Genomic DNA, 20,821 nt, shown 5'->3' with positions numbered 1-20,821 from the left:
AAGAAACTGATTAATGATGATGAGATTTCTAGCCCAGCCCAACTTAATTCCCCAGTTAAATTCAATGAGTATTTACTGATCAACTGCTCTGAGCCAGGCAGTTAAACCTTGTAAAAATACAAGACCTACAGTGTAAAACCAAATAATCTAATCAGCATTGACTATGGGTTTGTTTTTTTTTTAATATATTTTGAGTCCCCACATCTTTGGAGTGGAAAAACATCCTTGTCAATTCCATATTTGATATTCAATATTTGCATAAAAGAAAGCAACTTTCCACATCTTCAGAACACACATCCCTCTCTGTCTCTGTCTCTCTCTGTCTCTGTCTCTCTCTCTCTGTCTCTCTCTCTCTCTCTCTGTCTCTCTCTCTCTCTCTCTCTCTCTCTCTCACACACACACACACACACACACACACACAGAGAAAACTAAGCAAAAAGATAACAATGCAAAAAGGCATCTATTGGTTAATCATACCTAAATTTGATGCTGATTAGTTCACTGCTCAGATCTTTGTTTATCTGGCCATGACTTCACTCTCAATAAATAAAAAATAGTTTCCAATCGTATTTAAAACAGGAGGGAAAGCTCTTCCAGGGAATTTAATGCCCTTTTCACCTACCTCCAAAAGCCAGTTTAAAAAAGCAGGCATCTGCCAACCAAACCAACCAGGAACTGTAACAGAGACCACAGCACCATGTGGTCAGACATCTGAAATGCTGCTGACAACTCTTCCATTAAGACAGGTTACACTGCCATCATTAGCAAGTCATCAGTCAATCTGCTGAGAGTCATTTTCTATATCATTTCCTCTCTGAAGGCATGAAGGTCACATAGCACCATTGTGTTAAACAGCTCTGGGAAATCTGAAAAATGTTTAGGATGGAGACTATGACTTGGTGTATAATTTCCCACTTACAGTTTTATGCTATCGGACTAGCACACATGGTATTCTCATCACTAGCATCAAAAGTTCCATAAACGTATCATAAGTAATATAAGGCTCTATGGTTGTGATTTGCTTACAATCACATCAAAAACAAAATTTAATAGTAGCTACCTAGTTCCAGGAGTCATTTATTCTCATTAGAAAACCAAAGCCAGCAATGATATAAGCAGAGCTGACAATCACTGCTTGGGAGAAACTCAGAACAATTGGGATGTCATTTGGCTCACTGTTAGTGGATATTGGGGTGGAAATTAGCCCAGACTTAGCTTATCCAGGTGCATCGTTTAAGTTTATTCCAGCTAAATCCTAACTTTTAGGGTGAGAAACTAAAGAGAAACTCCCTACTCTCTCTAAAAGTTGAGGGATTTCTAAACACACGGCCTGTTCGTTCGTGTGGAATTACAAGACTTTTTTAAAACCTCTATTTGATGCTGTATGGATTTCAGATATTTTTCTTGGGTCTCTAGTTCTATAATCTGTTTCCTGAGAAGCTTACCACGGCCAATTTTCTCATGAGAGAAGCTCAGTTTCAGGGACTAACAAAGCCCAAGTATCAAATTGAAGCCCAAAGTAAGCAGTCACCATAAAAGAATATTGATTAATAGATCCTTAGTCATTTCAAAATTATTAGTGATAGAATTTGTTGACCACTTTTGTAATAGCCACCAGTTCCCTAGTTGTAGTCCTGGAAAAACAGTATTAATGCAGTTGTTCATAAACTTTTTAAGAACCTTAAAAGTGATTTTATGTTAAAATAAATTAAACACAAAATAAATATTTAGCGTTGTTATAATGCCTCATAGGACTCTAACATGGCTTTCAGGGTAGCAATGCTACTGCTTTCCCTCTGACTTCATAGATTCCTCCTTCGCCATTACCTTTGCAGGTTCCTCCTCAACTTCTTGATCTGTTAACACTTAACTGTAATATTGCAGCACTTCTTCTTCAGTCGTCTCTATATACATAGATCACTTCAACTTTCAGGGCTTTAAAGACCATCAAAAAGCCGGGGATGCCGAAATTTATAACACTAGTTCTAAACTCCAGACCCATACACCCAACTGCTTACTCAACATCTCCATTAGACTGAGTGCCTGACAGTTTAAACTCCCTGCCCCCCAATCCACTCCCCTCACAGTTTTCCTCATCTCTGTGAATAGCAACGTCTAGTTTCTCAGGCCAGGAACCTTGGGATCATCTTGATTCTCCTCTTTCCCCCACATCCTACATCCAATCCAACAGAAATTTTTCTTGGCTTCACTCTCCCAACTTAGCCAATAGAAAACTACTTGGCAATGAAAAAGGGCACACACACACACACACACACACACACACGCATGCACACACACACAATGCAAGCACACAGGGATGAGTTTCAAAAATATTACTTTGAGCCAAAGAAGTTAGACACAAAAGAGTATATACAGTGGAGTTCATTTATGTGAAATTCAAGAACTGGCCAACCTAATCTATGGTGATAAAGATCAGAATAATCATTGCCTCTGGGAAGTCGCTGAAGGAATTGCTGAAACAACACCAAAGAATATTAAGAAAATTAATATGTTCTATAGTGTGATCTGGGCGGTTACAAGAAAGCATATACATGCTAAAATCCATTAAACTGTTTACTTAAAATTTATAAATTTTATTGAATATTAATCATACCTCAAATAAGTATTCATATGTGTGTAATATGTATTGCTAGTTCCTTAGAAGGGTCAAAATGTTGGAGTATTTTGAAAAATTTAAATATGTAGTTCATAGATCCTCCCCAGCCAGCTCAACAAAAGCCAAAAATAAGGATGGGATTATCTAGGAAAGACCTGTGGAAGAACCTCTTGTTTCGTGGAATCAATTCCAACACATACACGAGAGGCCCACAAGATTCTTGAGAATTTTATACAAACAGAACCAATCTGGACAAGCAGAACCCGTTCGGACAGAGAGAGGACGAATGAAAGAAGGTTTTCCACAAGCAGAAAACAGACTGACAACACTATGCAGTTCCAAGTACATGCTACCCTTCATGAAAAAAATGACAACTCCAGAGGTGGAGGCCCAAGCCCAGAGCGTGGAACCAGAAACCACACTGGATTTTTCCAAGGCCTTAGAACATAATGTCACCTGCCCTCCTGGATTCAAAATTGCTTGGGACTGGTGACCGCTTTTTTTCTTCCATTTTTCTCCCTTTTTGAGTGAGAAGGTCTGTAACTTTTATCCCATGCCTGTCTCACAACTGTATTTTAGCACCAGCTAATTGTTTCTCGAGTTTCACAGGTTCATAAATAGAGAGAAATTGTGCCTCAGGATGGATTAGAGATGAGTATCTCACATATCTGGTTAGATTATGAGATCTGGGACTCTGAGCTAATGAGAGTTAGATGAGATTAGATTATTTGGACTTCAAGTTGCTGCTATAATACATTGAGACTTTGGGGAATGTTGGGATTGGGTGAATGAAACTCTGTACCCATTAAACACTAACTCCCCTTCCTCACCCCTGCAGCCCCTGTGAGCCACCATTCTATTTTCTGTCTCTATGAATTTGACTACTCTAGGTACCTCATGTAAGTGAAGTCATACAATGTTTATCCTTTTGTAACTGGCTTATTTCACTTAGCATAATGTCCTCAAGGTTCATCCATGTTGTCACATGTGTCAGAATTTCCTTCCCTTTTAATGCTGAATAATATTCCATCTTATGTATGTGTCCTATTTTGCTTCTCCATTCAACCATCAGTGGCCACTCGGGTTGCTTCCACCTTTTGCCTATTGCGAATAATGCTGCTATAAAAATGGGTGCACAAATATCTGTTCCACTCCCTGCTTTCATTTCTTTTGTGTGTATACCCAGAATTGGAATTCTAGATCATATGGTAATTCTATGCTTAATTTTTTGAGGAATTTCCGTACTGTTTTCTCCAGCAGCTATACCATTTTATATTCTCACCCATAACACACAAAGGTTCTAATTTCTCCACACCCTTGTCAACACTTACTATTTCTGTTTGGTTGGTTATTTTAATGATAGTCATCTTAATGTGTGTAAAGTGGCATTTCACTGTGGTTTTGATTTGCATTTCCCTAGTGATTAGTGATGCTGAACATCTTTTCATGTGCTTATTGGCCATTTGTATATCTTCCTTGGAGAGATGTCTATTCAAGTCCTTTGACCATTTTTTAATTGGGTTATTTTGTTGTTGTTGAACTGTAGAAGATCTTTGCATATTCAGGATATTAATCCCTTATCAGATATATGATTTGCAAAAATTTCTCCCATTCCAAGGATTACCTTTTCACTCTGTTGATAATTTCCTTGGATGCACAAAACTTTTTAATTTTGATGAAGTCCAACTTATTACTTTTTCTTTCATCTCCTATGGCTTTGATGTCATATCCAAGAAATTATTGCCAAATCCAATCTCATGAGGTTTTGCCCTATGTTTTCTTCTAAGAGTTTTAGAGTTTTAGCTCTCACATTTAGGTCTTTGATCCATTTCAAGTTATTTTTATATATGGTGTAAGGTAAGGGTTCAATTTTATTATTTCACATGTGAATATACAGTTTTCCCAACATCATTTTTTGAAAAGACTGTCCTTTTCCCATTGGATGGCCTTAGCATGCTATTTATGTCATTTTAATTAACTCACCTTATAATAAATTCTATTATAAGTATTGAATAATAAAACTGCAGTCTATTACCTGGAATAATAAATTCACTTCTTCTTTTGAGTGGATACAGGCCGTACCCACTTCTATCAACAGAGCAGAAAATCATTATACTATGCTGCTTCATGGATTTACTTTTCTAATTATTTGACTCTAAAAGGCACAGTGCACTTTGTTATAGATCACCTATAGTCAATTAATATAGAAAACTTTTGAATATTATAATAAAATAGAACAAATGTTTAAAGAAATATCCTTAAGTTTCACACAGGAGAAACAAAAATTACCTAAAATAGGCAGAATAAAAAGTATTACAAGTCAGTTGTCTGGATTCCTAGAGGAGTTAGACTCATTTCCTCAAGGTCAGCCCAAGAGTTATCCTGATTTTGTGTTTTCCTTCTTAAATTTTCCTTGCTCTACCATTCATCCCCATACTTTGATACCCGTACTATCCTCAGAGATTTCACTAACCTTATCAATCATAATTTGATACATTTTAGTCACTAAGTTATCTAAAGGGAAGTAGAGGGCCTTATTGTGCTCATAAAAATAAAGCTATAGTGATGAAAGTAGATCCCTATTATTTGTAATTTTTAATTGCTGCTCAAAATCTGTATCTGATTTGACCAAAACTACAGATAAAAGTAATGGTGGTAACAGAAATAGTAGTAGAAGTAGAGGAAGCTAACACCCTTTGACTTACAATGTGCTACGAACTTCATATTAAATGTCATTTCATCCTCAAAATAACCCTATGATATAGGTACTGTTATCAACCCATTCTAGAGTTGAGGAGACCAGGCCTTAGAGAGAATTTCACGCCCACGTACCTCACGGATGAAACGGAAGAAACAGTATTCAAGTCCAAAGGCTGTGCCCTTACACAATTACATCAATGTTTCACAAGAATTTATCAGTCAGATATGAGTTTCACATGGTTGAAATATTTGTAGACAATCTGTATTTCTGTATTATTATTTACTTATATTTTTCTTTAAAATCAACTTAAAAAAAAAACTTTACTTTTAAAGGTTTAAAAAAGAACAAGAAGTCTTTAATGCTACATAAATACCTGCAAAGACTGAGTGTGAGACCTAGTCCCCCTCTTCAAATGAGAGATTCAAAGTGTTAGATGTTGTAAGTGTGATTAATGCCAAACTAAGCCTTTCTTTTGAACTAATTAGAAGAATCGAAAGAAAACTCAAAAGGAATGATTTACTCACTATCTGTTTTTAAGTTCATTATAGCTTACGATCATATCAAACAGACTGAGGAGTCCTGTACGTGTACCTCTTCATGGTACCTGCCCCTCACCTTGGGAAACAACCCATTACCCTCTGTTGTGCTTGGATGTGCCGTTACACCAACAGCAAGTTAACTCTCTCACCAAACAACTAGTGAGGTGTTTGCAACAGGAAGCTTCTCCAAACCCTCTTGTCTACTAAAGACAACAACAGTTAAGGAAAGAGTCTGGTGGAGGAAAGAGACAAGTTGACTTGCAAAGCCATGTAATAAGTGGTGATAAATAGGTGTAACAGAAGGCCTAGGCCTTTAAAAACAAATGGAACTAAGAATTAAGGTAAAATAATGTCCCACTTCATGCCTGAATTTAAAAGAAAAATATAGAAGATCTATTGTAATAGGTTCCTATAGATTTCATAAATTATAAATATATTAAAAATTTATACTTTTATCTTCACAAAGTATCCCAATTAATAATTTCATAGACACCATATCTTCAAGCACTCTAAGTATAAATCTATGCTACAATTTCTAACAAAGGGAAGGTAGTTCATTTTAAAAACCTAGCTCAGTACTGGCATCAATAGCTGAGAATTTCCTTCCTCCAGGCTGACCCAGCTGCAAAGCTAGAAGAGCATAGCTGCCCTCCATCCTGCCCCTGGGTCTCCTCACATCTTCACCCACTGAAGTGACACAGCAGGACTTCTATTGTCATGCTGTCCTCTCTACCCTATGACTGTGTGGCAAGCATATTTAAGAACCTGTAAATTAAATTGTCTATTATCCAGAAAAACTTTGTATTTCTTGTTTAAATTTGTCCTGTTGAATTTTAACTATGAATAATTAATCAACTTCATCATTTACGGGCATTTTAAGCACCCATATGTGTTGAAGACTTTGTTTTAAAAAAAAAGATTTTTTAAAAATTATACTAACTAATATCGATATGAACAAATCTAAACTTACTTATAAAAAAAGGGAACAATAAAGCAAACACTAGCTGATGCTAGAATTTTTTTTTCTAATAGTTAAATTATTATGATTACTCAAGAGCAGAGGAATGAGTGAAAAACATAATTCATTTTAACTAAATGTAGAACACAGGCAGTTACCTGAAGCAGATGTGCCAATGGGGAGATGGGACATTTAGCCTAACTAGAAAGTACAATATTTGGAGCATTACCTGCAGAATAGGTACCTTGGGTGAAAAGGGGAAGGCCATAAAGGGCTGAGGGAGCCCATACTGAGATTTGGAAGACAACTCCGACATGGGGGCCACCCTGAAACAAAGATAAGACCGCAACATGGCCTCTAGGAGTTTACGACACAGAACTGGAGCAGTAGCCAGACGTAAAAGTAGCCTCTTTTCTGAGGCCATAAAACATGGTGCTGCCTGAAGACTTAAGCTCCGTGAAGGCAGCTGTTGTCCTGAAGTATATACATAGTCTGCAAAGTGTCCTCTAGTGTCCAAAAGCTCTCACTGCATGTAAAAATAGAAACCTTTCTCCAGTCACAAGATCAAGGATCAGCTCTCCCTGCCCACAGCCTGATACTTGGTAGTCAATCTGGTGACTATTTTTCAAGTTTCCACATGGTTTTCCACTTAATCTTGATAATCAGTCAACAAAGCAAACAATGTAATTTAAAGCATCCTGATTCAGTGGCCAAAAGGAGGCGACAGAGCATCTAAGAATATGGTCTGGAGTCTGACAGCTTGGGAGGGTAAAACCTTGCACTGCCACTTGCTGGCTTTGTGACCATGGATGAATGAATTAATTTTCTTGCTTTCAGCTGACACATCTGTAAAGTAGGGATAATAACATTATCACCTCATAGAATAACCATAATAATCCTAGGAGGTAATAAATATTAACCAAACCTGGAGCCAACCTACCTCAGAATCTTTTTTCTTATGTTATAGTAAATTTCCCCTATTCTTAAAGCTACTTTCAGTGTGTGCTTTCCACTATTATTTGCAGCCATTGCCAACCCACTGATAACACTGACTATTGTAAATGAGTATTTCAAATTACATTCTATAGTCTTCCCGTGGGCTGGATTTTAGCATACTACAGACTGTTCAATTATATAGATCATCTAACTCACTAGTTATACAAATGAGAAAACCAAGGCCCAAAGATATTAAGTGTCTTATTCCAGGTCACACAGCTGCCAGAGCTGGGACTGTCTAAAACTCAATATGCCTGGCTCCCGGTCCAGTGCTCTTTTATCACATAATTTATCACATAATTCATCTCATTCCTCTTCTCCATCCATAAAAGTCAACACAAATCACACTCCAAATCAGAGGCAGCAGAGAAAGCAACTATTTCTGCTTTTCAACTATTTCACATTTTCAAGATGTGACAACAACTAACCACTTTTTAAAGGCAGGTAATGGATTAACGTGATATTATAATGAAAAGATATCGGAAGAACTACTGTGAAAGCAAAAGATCAGTCAGCTCAATAAAGTTTGAAATATCACTGATCAGACCTTGATATACAGAAAAATATAAACAAATGGAGGAACCATTTTAATGTGCTTACTTACAACCAACCCATGATACTACTACCTCTACCTGCTTCCCTGCCCTCGGTCCAGCCCTGAGGTTAAACTCACTAGCCCTATTACTAGTTCTTTAATTAGAACCTGGCTATCATTTTGCCTTCCCTCCAGTTTACATCCTGCTATCTCTTCTTCTTGAGTCTGGGGGAGTGAGGAATAGAAAGATGATATTTACATTTGCTATTGCTCTGGAACTATCTTTACACAGACCTTCACGTGGAAAGTTCACTGTCATTCAGGTCTCAGCTGAAATGTCACCTCCTCCTCAGATGGGTCCTTTCTCATGACAGCCTAAAGCAGCTCACTCTTATCTCCTTATCACATTACCCAGTTTTATTTTATCACAGTACTAGTTACTACCTGCTGTTTTCTTTTTTTCCATTAATTTTTGTATTTATTTCTTCGCATTTCCTCCAGCTAAAATGCATACTATTAGATACCCTGACTGTCAGCAGCATTGTAACTCCAGGAGGTAAAGCAGTGACTGAGAATAAGTACTCAATAAATGTTAGCTGAGCATTGCCTAAATGTACACTGTTAGTTCCAGAGCCAAGATTAAAATTCAGATGTCTAGCCACCAATTCTTTTCACTGCATTCTGACTTCTACATGACTTTATCTTGGAATATAATAAATTTTTAAAAATATCTTTATTGGAGTATAATTGCTTTACAATGGTGTGTTAGTTTCTGCTTTATAACAAAGTGAATCAGCTATACATATACATATATCCCCATATCACCTCCCTCTTGCCTCTCCCTCCCACCCTCCCTATCCCACCCCTCTAGGTGGTCACAAAGCACTGAGCTTATCTCCCTGTGCTATGCGGCTGCTTCCCACTAGCTATCTATTTTACATTTGGTAGTGTGTATATGTCCATGCCACTCTCTCACTTCATTCCAGCTTACCCTTCCCCCTCCCCGTGTCCTCAAGTCCATCCTCTATGTCTGCGTCTTTATTCCTGTCCTGCCCCTAGGTTCTTCATAACCGGTTTTTTTTTTTTTTTTAGCTTCCATATATATGTGTTAGCATGAGGTATTTGTTTTTCTCTTTCTGACTTCCTTTACTCTGTATGACAGACTCTAGGTCCATCCACCTCACTACAAATAACTCAATTCCGTTTCTTTTTATGGCTGAGTAATATTCCATTGTATATATGTGCCACATCTTCTTTATCCATTCATCTGTCGATGGACACTTGGTTGCTTCCATGTTCTGGCTATTGTAAATAGAGCTGCAGTGAACATTGTGGTACATGTCTCTTTTTGAATTATGGTTTTCTCAGGGTGTATGCCCAGGAGTGGGATTGCTGGGTCGTATGGTAGTTCTATTTTTGGTTTTTTAAGGAACCTCCATACTGTTCTCCATAGTGGCTGTATCAATTTACATTCCCACCGAATATAAAAAATTTTAACATATGCTACTTACTTTACCTATATTGACCTCTACCTACCACCTTCTTTAAATTAAAAGTATACTTACCTTTTAAGGCCTGTTTTATTTTCACCATGGTGCTTTTTTCTTAAATCACACGATCAAATTTAATCAATCCTTTCTCAGTATTAGTATAACATCTTTATTATATTTCATTTATGAAACTTAACTTACCTTGTTTTTTATCTGGCTCTCCTGACTCTTAGCTTACCTTCTTTTTTATCTAGACTATAAATTGTCTGAAGATAGTGATGGTGTCTAATTCTTTTTCATTTCTCCCTATGCCTATCAGACTGCCTTAAATATAGGAGTTATTCAATAAATTCTTGCTGAATTAAATTAAATTAATTAATTAAATTTTCTCTCTACACAAAGATCTTGTTGATTTCCAGAGATGTTGGGTGGTCAAAATACAATAAAAAGCACTCAAGAAGGCAGAACAACCTGTTTGTTGACAATAATGATATTTCCAGGGAATATATCGGAACAACTAAGGTTCAAGGCAATATTCCACACATTCTAGAATGAATTCCATGGAGGAATAAATTGCATCTCACTGACTCAGAACCTATAAATATTTTTCAAGTAATATCTACACAGGATATTGAATTCCAAACAACTTTTGAAAACCACTAATCATTTACATTCTTCCCCAAATGTCACACAGTGTAAAACTGATGGATCTTTTGTGACCTGATGACATTTGTCTCCATTTCTGAAGGCATTATAATGGAAATGTGGTCTTCTATCATCCTGCTACAGTTGGTATAAATCCACTAGATACTTTTTAAAAATATTTTGGGAACACACAGTCATGCAAACCAATGTCTGCCTGTCCCAGCAGGGGATAGTAAAAGACTTTACAAACACCAGATGGGATTTAACAGCATTAGTAAAACATAAAATGCTCCAAGAGTGCTAAGTCACTTCACGAACAACTCAAAGCAAATATATTTGATTTCCATTATACATATTTTTCTTTCTTAAGAAATTCTAAAATTTTCCAATAGAAGTTTTATCATAGTCCTCTGACACTTAATTTCGCTTAAAATTAAATTATAATTATTTACCCTTTGGACACTATGCACAGATTATTATTTGTGGATATATTAACAACTTTCTAATTTTACCACAAGTATAGAACATATGGAGTTCTAAATAAGCATTCACCTGATTTCAATATTTAAATGCTTGCTTCACCAGAAATCCAACAGTCTAAGGTGACTTTTTATTCTTGTCATATCTAACTTTAACCTTGTAACTATGCAGGAGTTGATATTTTGACAAATATTTTACAAAATAGTAATTGCAAATCATTTAATAAAATATGACCTAGAAAGACATTACTATCTAATTTTTTTTAAAAATATGATTTTCTTGGACTTTTCTGGGGATATAATATTGTCATAAAATGGAGTCAATTTTCTATTCAAGGCGAGCAGAAGCACAGATAACCCTCCCCACTCCAAAAAAATTACTCATGCAGTTGGATTTTATTGTGTATTTTACTCAAATAACAAGCAGCCAGGTTGAGGGTAAGAAGAGACAGGATGTCTACAAATGTTCTTTACTACTGTTTTACTTAGATTAATGTTAGAAAATGATTCTCTTTGCCTAACCACCTCTCAGAAATGGTTGCAATCCAGAAGAAAGCAGTTGAAAGTCAATCTGAGATTAAATTTTAGCTGCATATAATATAGTAAGTATATAATCCACAAACAAGGCAACTCAAGAAAAAAAAGGGGAATTCCCTGGCGGTCCAGTGGTCAGGACTTGGCACTCTCACTGCCAGGGACCCGGGCTCAATCCCTGGTCAGGGAACTAAGATCCCACATGCGGCACAGTCAAAAAAGAAAAGAAAAAAAATGTATTCGGGTGGCCCACCCCATGGACCACAGCCATGTCTGCGAGCAGAGATGCAGCCTTCCATCCTCTGAACCGCCACATTTATCTCAGATAAGAAACAATTCAAAGCAATAAAATGCTATAACAGTAGTCACAGCAGCGGGAGTCAAACACCTGTTAGCTCACTTGATGACAGTCCCCAAACCAAAGAGGTCAAGGTTATGAATTTGCTCAAACATGAGGTCAAGAAAGGGTCTCTGTTCGCAGACAGTATCCTTTTTTTTTTTGACCGCACCGCGCAGCACGTAGGATCTTAGGCATCAAACCCATGCCTCCTGCATTGGAAGCGTGGAGTCCTAACCACTGGACCTCCAGGGAAGTCCTGACAGACAGTATCTTTAATCTCAAAGAGAATGAACTTCACAAAAAAGCAAATCTAATTATGTCAATCTCCTATTTAAAACTCTTCAACGGCTACCCTCTGACCTCAGGAGAAAGTTCGAACTCCCTAGCATGCCATCCAACGCCTTCAGGACCTGGGTCAGCTTATTTCTCTGGCTTGTCTCTCAGCCTTTCCCCTCCCCGCATCAAGGCTGCTCAGCAACACGCAATTCCCCACGAACATGCTAATCCTTCAACCTAGCACCCCCTTTCCTCAGCTTCTCCTGACTTCTTTCCATCCATAGCCCAGGGGTCCACTTAGAGGGCAGCTTCTCCAGGAGTCCTGCATCCCCAAAGTCTTGGGAGAGCAGAAAATCCTCCCACAAGCTACTCTCAGTGCTCTAATCCATATCCCATGGATCTCACTGTATTCAAATTGTAAGGCAGTTTGTTTGTCTCCACTGCTGGCCTGTGTTATTTAATCCTTCTGAAAACCAATGAGGTAGGCCTTACTGTGCCATTTTACAGATTAAGAAACAAAGACTCAGAGATAACTTACTTGAGGTCACTTATTTCATGGTGGGAGAAGAACTAAAACCCTGTACCTTCCCTTAACTATCATACTATGCAGCCACCCAGGGTAGAGCCTTAATCCAAGCATTATGAATTGTTATTATATTAAACAAGATTATAGAGAGAGAAAATGCTTAGCATAGGACCTGTGACATATACTATGTGCTCAATAAATATTAGCCATCACCATCATCATCATCATCATCGCCATCATCATCATTATTAGCATTAGCTTTATCACTGTTTGGTCAAAGTTCATCTCTTTCAACGCAAAACTCCAGGAATCCTGCCAAACCCAGGATCTTTCCAAACAATGAGATCAATCATTAAGTGATGGTTTTCTCAAACTACTTCCCCTCCTTTTTTTCCTTAGAGGTCTTTAAAACCAACCTGTATTATGCTTCTAAAAAAGACAAAAAGAGGTTGCTCTCAAATGAAATCCCTTTTCACTTCCTTCCACCAGCACTCATTCCTTGGTTATTGAGGGCTACATTAAAGAGTCTAAAAAGTATGTGTTTCACATCTTTGGTGTCGTTATTCTATCACTGTTTTAGCGTGATATCCATCTTGATCCTTTTGGCTTGACCTAAGCCCATTATATGTGAGGCCAAGGTAGAGTGAATTTTTACAAAACTCTTTATTTCTTTAGGGATGTGAAACTGAACCTTGTCCCAACGGCAGCAGCATCTATTTAAAGACAATCTGATTTTGTAGGAACTTAGATGGAAAACAATGAAAACAGGAACTGTCTGCTATTAAATATGTTTCCTGTAACCCAAGCTCAGTAAATTGAGTCTCTTGGTTTTGCTGTTGTTCCACCTCTGGGAGTCCTGTTTAAATCAACAGGGTTTTGTGAGTACAGATCAATGGCAGGATTTTCAGTTTCACAGAGAAACAAAGCTTTCCAGGAGAAAGAATCAGCCAGTGCACAGCAAGTACAGTGTCTTAATTGCAAATGCTCTTTCAAGCTCTGAAAAATTGTGTTAGTTCATTGAATCTGGGATTTGTTCCTCCACACTGAAAGCTAAGGGCACAATTTAACACACTTGGCATTTTCTTTTTAAGGGTGATCCAAACTTTGAAATGCCTCTTGCATTACAGGTCCAAAGAGCCCTCACGAAAAAATAAAATAAAACCTTTGGTTATCAACTTATTCACAGTAGCAGATTGGAGTTGCAGTTTATAACTTTCAATTTCCTGAGAGTAAATGTAAGATATTTAGCCAAAAAAATTCCAATTTATAAATGATCATACAACTTTTTCTATCAGCTCCCATATTGGAGATTCAGCCTCTTGATTTAGAATTCAGAGTTTTATTTTAAATTTATGGGTAAAAGAGTGAAGAGTGAAAACTTGGCCACATCCCCGGACACTAGACACTAGACAGTGGATCCAACGAGAGCTCCTGGTTATAGGAAGGGTAAGTCTTGCATTGTGCACACAGGGCTGGGAACTGGGCAGGAGAAAAGCAAGCAGAGAAGAATTGAGGAGGTAATAGAATGGCAGTCCAAGAGGAGGGTGGAACAGAGGAGAAATCTTGAGGTGCCATCTTCATCTACCAGCATCTATGTAAGGAGGAAAAAAGTGCCTCATTCCATATCTAATCTCAACCCTATATTGCAAGCTCTAGAGATAAAGTGGGAACTTCTCAGCCATCAAGGAACGAACCCCAAAACACTAGGCACTCTCCACCTCCTCTGTCCTCAGAGTCTCTGAGAATCTGACAGAGCTCCAAGATCTGGGAGATGATTTTGGACTATTCCCAGATCTCCAGGCTTCTGGGAACCTCAGAAGGGACCACAGAGTCCCACTCAGTGCTGCCTTCCCGTCCATCCCAATGTGGAGAAAAGGCATCACATTCTCCATTCTACTCTCTTACCTTCATGTACAAAATGCTCAAGGCTCTCATAACACAGGCTTAGTATCCCAGAGTTGAGCTCAAAAATCTTTACATACATGGAAGCCATGCATTTTTCTCTGAGTATCATTTTTGTCTCTATTGTACCAAGAACTTAAGATTCATAGTATCTTTCCCTAAATCCCATGAGTATAATTTTTTTAAAGTATGGGCGGGAAATGGATTGACCATTTTAATGGTGTAAGCACGGGACTTACATGCATTTTTCCAAGTTTTCTGAGAAGAATGGGAATAAAAATTTTTCAAAGTAAAAAAGAATTTCAGAATGCCTAAAGGAAGCTACGTAAATAAATAATCTTTTATGTCTAATGCAGCTCTTATTAACATGGACTCCTATGGCCTTCAATGCTTCAGTACACGACTACCCGGAAAGTTTATGCAAATTTAGGGTGCATACACATTTTAGTATTTTATGTAGACAGGGCTCATTGTTTTTATAAAATTTTAAATATGGTAGATGGCCCCCCAAAACAAGTTTTAGAGGAGTTAAATTAACAAGAAGTGCAAATTTTCTATTTCATACTATTTTTCAGCCCTTCAATGCCACAAAATTTTTGCCATGGTTGAGCATTTTGCATCTGAAGATAGAGGTATAGATTGAAGATTCTGCTGATTGAAGACATTGATAAAATAGCAGCTGTCTTGATTGTTTACCCTGTTCTCTTCCTGCTTTCTACAGGAGCCCCAAATTAATGAAATACCCATTCCAGGAGCAATCTCCACACCTACAGACCCATTTGTAGTTCCAGTGCCAGGTTCAGAGAGCTGAGAGTAAGATAGACTCAATAATAGCCAGTATTTACTGAGAGCTCCCGATATACATACCAGGCACTCTGTGAAGCATTTTTTCTCACTCGGTCTCCATAACAATCCCATTAGATTACTACTGCTAGTATTCCCATTTCATGCATGAGAGTTAGAAAATTAAGTCTTTGCCCAAGGTTATGCAATGAGAAAGTGGTAAGACCAAAAATCTAAACCCACATGGTCTGACTCCAGAAACAACAGTCTAAGCCATTGTGATATGCTTCTCCAGAAGTTTTCCAGGAATATCATTGAGGAAGCAGGCAATCAAGAAAGCACTTTCGTTTTTCATCCTGACCTAATATTTCTGAGCTGAGCAAGTACTTGGACATCATCCCATCACCCATCTTTACAGGGGAGAAAACTAGAGAGATTTCACAGTACTAATGAAGAAGAGATAGACGGGGCAAACAATAAAAAAGCAAATGGGGACAATGCAAAAATACACAAGTATAATAGAAGAATGTGTAATTGATAAAGCGCATTTATTAAATTGAAGTTATCTTTATCTGAAGTACTACTTTTACAATCTATCCAAGAGAGCATTGTGTAAGAAGGTAAAAAGGTACACCCATTTTGGAAAACAATTTGACAGTCCCTCAAAATGTTAAACAGATATGACCCAACAATTCTACTCAAGTATACACCCAAGAGAATTGAAAACACATGTCCACATTAAAACGTGTACACTAATGTTTAATGTTCATAGCAGCATTGCTCATATGCCAAAAAATAGAAATCCAAATGTCCAGCAATTAATAAATAGATAAATGAAGTGTGATATATCTATACAGTGGGAGACTATCTGCCAATAAAAAGCAGTGAAACATTGGTACATGCTACAATATGGGTGAACCTCAAAAACACTATGCTAAGTGAAGTAAGGCAATCACAAAAGACCACATATTGTATGATCCCATTTACACAAAATGTCCAAAATAGGTAAGTGACAGAGTCAGAAAGATTAGTTAGTGGTTGCCAGGCGCTAAGGGCAGAGGAGAATGGAGTGAGAAATAAGGAATAATAGCTAATGGATAGAAGTTTTATTTGGAGGGTGATGAAAATGTTCTATAATTAGATTATGGTGATGGTTGCACAGCTCTGTAAATATACTAAAAACTATTGAACTGTAAATTTTAAGCAGGTGAACTTTATGGCATGTAAATTATATCTCAACATGGCTGTTAAAAATTGTTTTAAAATTAGCATGTGTGCTTCCTACCTTTACCATGGGGAGTGTAACAGCGACGGTAAAGGTGTTTCATCCCCACCTTTCAGCCATACTGCTTGCACTCTCTTCATCTGTCTTCTGGAAAAAGCATCACTCACGACCAGCAGGGGGAGCTCAAACGATAGCTTTATCCGTTCTGCTCCCAATCACAAACCGCTGTGAGGACAGAAAAAGAGTATTTTCAAATTTAGAGAAAATGAAAGATAGTTCAGTTTTATCCTTACTTATCCCCACCAAAAGGATTGAAAAGTTGATATGAGCATTCATCTCTTTAAAACAAACCCGCATCGATCCTCTTACACATCTCAGCTTTTCAATTACATTGTATTCTCCATAACACAAGAATATCTAGATTATAATAGGATAGAATATGATGTTTGACCGAATACTTCTGTGCTCTTTCCCTATAAATTGCTTTTAAAACAGTCAATGAAATCCAGCAGAAGAACAAAAAGTTAGCATCCTATCCATAGAATGTCTTTATCATTACACGCTACCTAGTTGCACCTCCCATCTTTGCTCCAGCTCTGGGATCAACTGATTTGTAATATTATCACAGTGCTTAGGATTTTAGTGCAAAATAAATGTTAGCTATTTTTGTTGCATTCCAGGCTGAGAAACAGCTTTTGAAAGGGCATTTATTTATTCAAGAAATTTTATTGAATATCTACTATAAGCTAGTCAGTGGTGGGGAAAAAGCAGGTATAGAAACTGTCCTCATGGCTTATACTCAGGTGGGGGAAAGGTGATATTAAACAAACATATAAATAAGATGTAATCCTAAATTATAATAAGTACATTGAAGGAAAAGCACAAGGTAATTAGAGAAATGATAACAGGAGTGTCTAATTTAGATTGGGCGGTCAGGGAAAGTCTCTGAGGAGTTAGCAATTACACTGACAATGGAAGACAGAATGTTCTAGGCAGAGGAAACAGTACTGTGTGCATCTTGAGTCAGGAAAAGACTTGAAGGAGCTTCAAGAAGGCTTGGGCTGGAGCCTAATGAGCACAGGGAACATGGTGCTAGAAGAGGTTAGAGAGTAGGGTAAGTGCCAGGTCATATAAGGCCCTGTGGGCTCTAGGAAGGGGGTTGTATTTTACTTTAAATGTAACGGGGAGCCACTGAAGAATTGTAAGCACACAAGTGGGTTGTCAGAGTTGCATTTTTACAAGACCACTCTGGTCATAAAGTGGAAACTTGATTAAAGAGTCTCAAAAGCAGAAGTGGGAAGGGGCATGCTAGTTGAAAGAAACCATCCATTTTGTTGTGAATGAAATGTGAGGTTCAGGGGCGGTGGAAGTTATAAGAGTCATTCTAGAAAAACGATGACATACTCCCAGGCCCATTTCATGGCAGGCTCCAGAATCCATGGCATAATCTGTGTTTACCCTAGTTCTCTACCAACACCAATCCTAGCCACATCTTCAAAAAGAATCAGCAACTATGAAAAGCATACCCAAGCAAACAGTAACGCTGCTTTTCCCTCTCTGAAGTTATGTAGAGCCATTCTTAATACAGAGGGGAAAAAAATCAATCTACACACGTTTCCCAGAGAAAACACGTCTAATTTAAAAATGTATACATGCTTCCTAAAATTGCGACCCCTCATTGCACCAGCTGTTAGAATTACAATGGTGCATCAAATGAGGGTAATCAATTTTACACAGATGAGGAAAGATATAATATTTCAAGCCAAGCTTTGGAATTAACTAAATTTACATGCATACTGTAGTGGAAAGAGCATGGACTGTAATTTCAGAGGACGTGGGGTCAATCCTTACTCCACCACTTACAAGTCGTATCTTTGGGCAATTTACTTGACTTCCCCAAACATCTGGTTCCGTGAGTGTAAAATGTAGGTAATAATAATGTCCACCTCATGGAGAGGTCGTGAACATGAAATGAGCATGTTCAATGCTCAGTGGCTTTCCATAGCATTACTTTAAGAATGTATAAACTATTAGGTGTAAAATAAGCTACAAGGATATATTGTACAACACACGTAATATAGGAAATATTTTATAATAACTGTAAATGGAATATAACCTTTAAAATTGTGAATCATTATATTGTACACCTGTAGCTTATATAATATTGTATATCAACTATCCTTCAATCAAAAAAAGAATGTACTTCCAAAAATTTAATCAAATTCCTCAAAATAAAACTTCTGTACAAAAAATAGAAATCATTCTAGAAAATTACATTGTCTTCAATAACATTTTTTTCGCTTGTTTTACTTACTTTTTTTAAGTTTTTATTGGAGTATAGTTATTTACTATGTTGTGTTAATTTCAGGTGTACAGCAAAGTGAATCAGTTATACTTATACACATATCCACTCTTTTTTTAGATTCTTTTCCCATATAGGTCTTTGATAACATTTTAACATGACTGACCACATCAATCAAATTCAATAAACTGAAACATTTTGAGGTTCAATTCTCTGCATCCAAAAAAAAAAATCAAACAACTATCAAAGAAACTGGTTATAAATTTTCAATATTGCAGAAGTGCTAGATATTGGGAAAATAAAGATACACGAAATAAATGGAATGAACAAAATGAAAGAATAATAGTTTCTAAAGAATGAGGTTGTTCATTTCCAAAAAATCAATAGATATAACTTAGAAACAAAATCATTGGTCAGTTTAAGGGTATTATGAAAATACTTAACACACCTCAGCTCTATCACTTACTCGTTACATGACTTCAGAAAAGCCCCTTAAACTTGGCAAACTTGAATTTCCTCACTTATAAAATGAAGATAATAGCACCTAATTCATAGATTTATTGTGAAAGATAAAATCGCACCTCTAAAACACTTTTGCATAGTACCTGGCACAAGTAGGTGCTGAATAAATGTCAGTTGTTATTTTTTGTTTCAGTATCTGAAAGCCTGTTTTAGGTCTTTTGAACATAGAATATTTTCGACTGTTTTATTTATCTCAGACATTCTCAAATAGATTAAATAACTTCTATTTCTGTTTCAAATAGGTTAAATGAATGCACTCCAAGTAGACTGACTGTTCCCATCACTCCATCAGAATTGCTCTTGCTAAGATTTATTAATGACCTGCACTACGCTAAACCCAATAGACAATTCTCCCTCTTCATCTTAAATCTGTTAGGAGCATATTTCACTGTTGATCACTCATTCCCACTTGAAGTATTTTCTTCCCATGGCCTCCAGAACACCGTTTTCTCCTGATTTTCCTCCTCCCACACTGGCCATTCTCCTTCCTAACCTTTGCTGGTAATGCTTCAGTGTCCCAACCTCTACTGTAGACTTTTTATAGGGTAGTTTCAGAGTATTTCAGGCTTGGTCTTCAGATCTTTTCTCTTTTCTATCTGCACTCACTCCCTTAATGATCTCAAAAAGTCATTTCAAAGTGCTTGTTGCTTTTATTTTATTTTATTTATTTATTTATTCTTTTTTTGGAAAAGGTAGTCTTTTTAATAACTGCTTTTGTCACCAGGTTAAGTCATGCAGTTACAAAGTAGTTAGAAATTTCTGAAAGGATATTATTGTTAAAAAAAAGAAAAGCTCATTTTTAATGCCTCCTGTGTTCCGACAATTATCAACTTTAAATTGCCAGCCTGGTGTTCTCCTCCGAATGCCAGACATACATATTCAACTACAAACTCAGTGTTTCCATTCAGACATACAATATGCTCTCAAAATGAACATGTCCAATTCCAACCTTCTTTTCTTACCCCCAGACCTTTCCTTCCTGCAGTCTTCCCCCTCTCAATTAATGGCAACTTCAGTCCTTCCAGTTGCTCAGGTCAAAAACCTTGAATTCTTCCTTGATTCCTCCCTCCCTCTCACAAACCCCACATCCAATCCATCAGCAAATTCTGTCAGCTCTATTTTCAGAATATCTCCAGAATCTAACCCCTAAACCAGCCACTTGTCATCACTTCCACTGCTACTACCCTGGCCCAAACCATTACCCAGATTACAGTAGCCTTGCCTTCTGTCTTCGGGGCACTCAAGCTGCACTGGTCTCCCCTCTGTCCTTCAAACATGGCAGTCCTGCCCCTGCCACTCAGAGGCCTTGCATTTGCTATTTCTTCTTCCCAGAAAGGTCCTCTGCACCGACGCCTGCACGACGCACTCTCTTACTTCCTTCAGGTCTCATCCAGATGTCACCTCTCATTGAACCCTACCCTGGTCATTCTACTTAAAACTGCAATTCACAC

The 20,821-nt window shown here is 37.4% G+C and overlaps 1 protein-coding gene across 2 annotated transcripts in view; it reads right to left on the bottom strand.

Moving 5' to 3' along the window:
- TSPAN8 (tetraspanin 8) overlaps nucleotides 1–20,821 on the bottom strand; it is a 273,586-nt gene that overhangs the window by 220,527 nt on the left and 32,238 nt on the right. For both annotated transcript variants that reach the window (XM_082419083.1, XM_082419082.1), the window contains exon 2: nucleotides 16,607–16,771. In XM_082419083.1, the coding sequence (XP_082275209.1) occupies nucleotides 16,743–16,771 (29 nt within the window). In that variant the 3' untranslated portion in view covers nucleotides 16,607–16,742. The remainder of the gene's footprint in view (nucleotides 1–16,606; nucleotides 16,772–20,821) is intronic.

This window comes from Balaenoptera physalus (genome assembly GCF_965194825.1).
Source record: "Balaenoptera physalus genome assembly, chromosome: 13".
Taxonomy (NCBI): Eukaryota; Metazoa; Chordata; class Mammalia; order Artiodactyla; family Balaenopteridae; genus Balaenoptera; species Balaenoptera physalus.
This window is presented reverse-complemented; position numbering and strand designations above follow the sequence as displayed.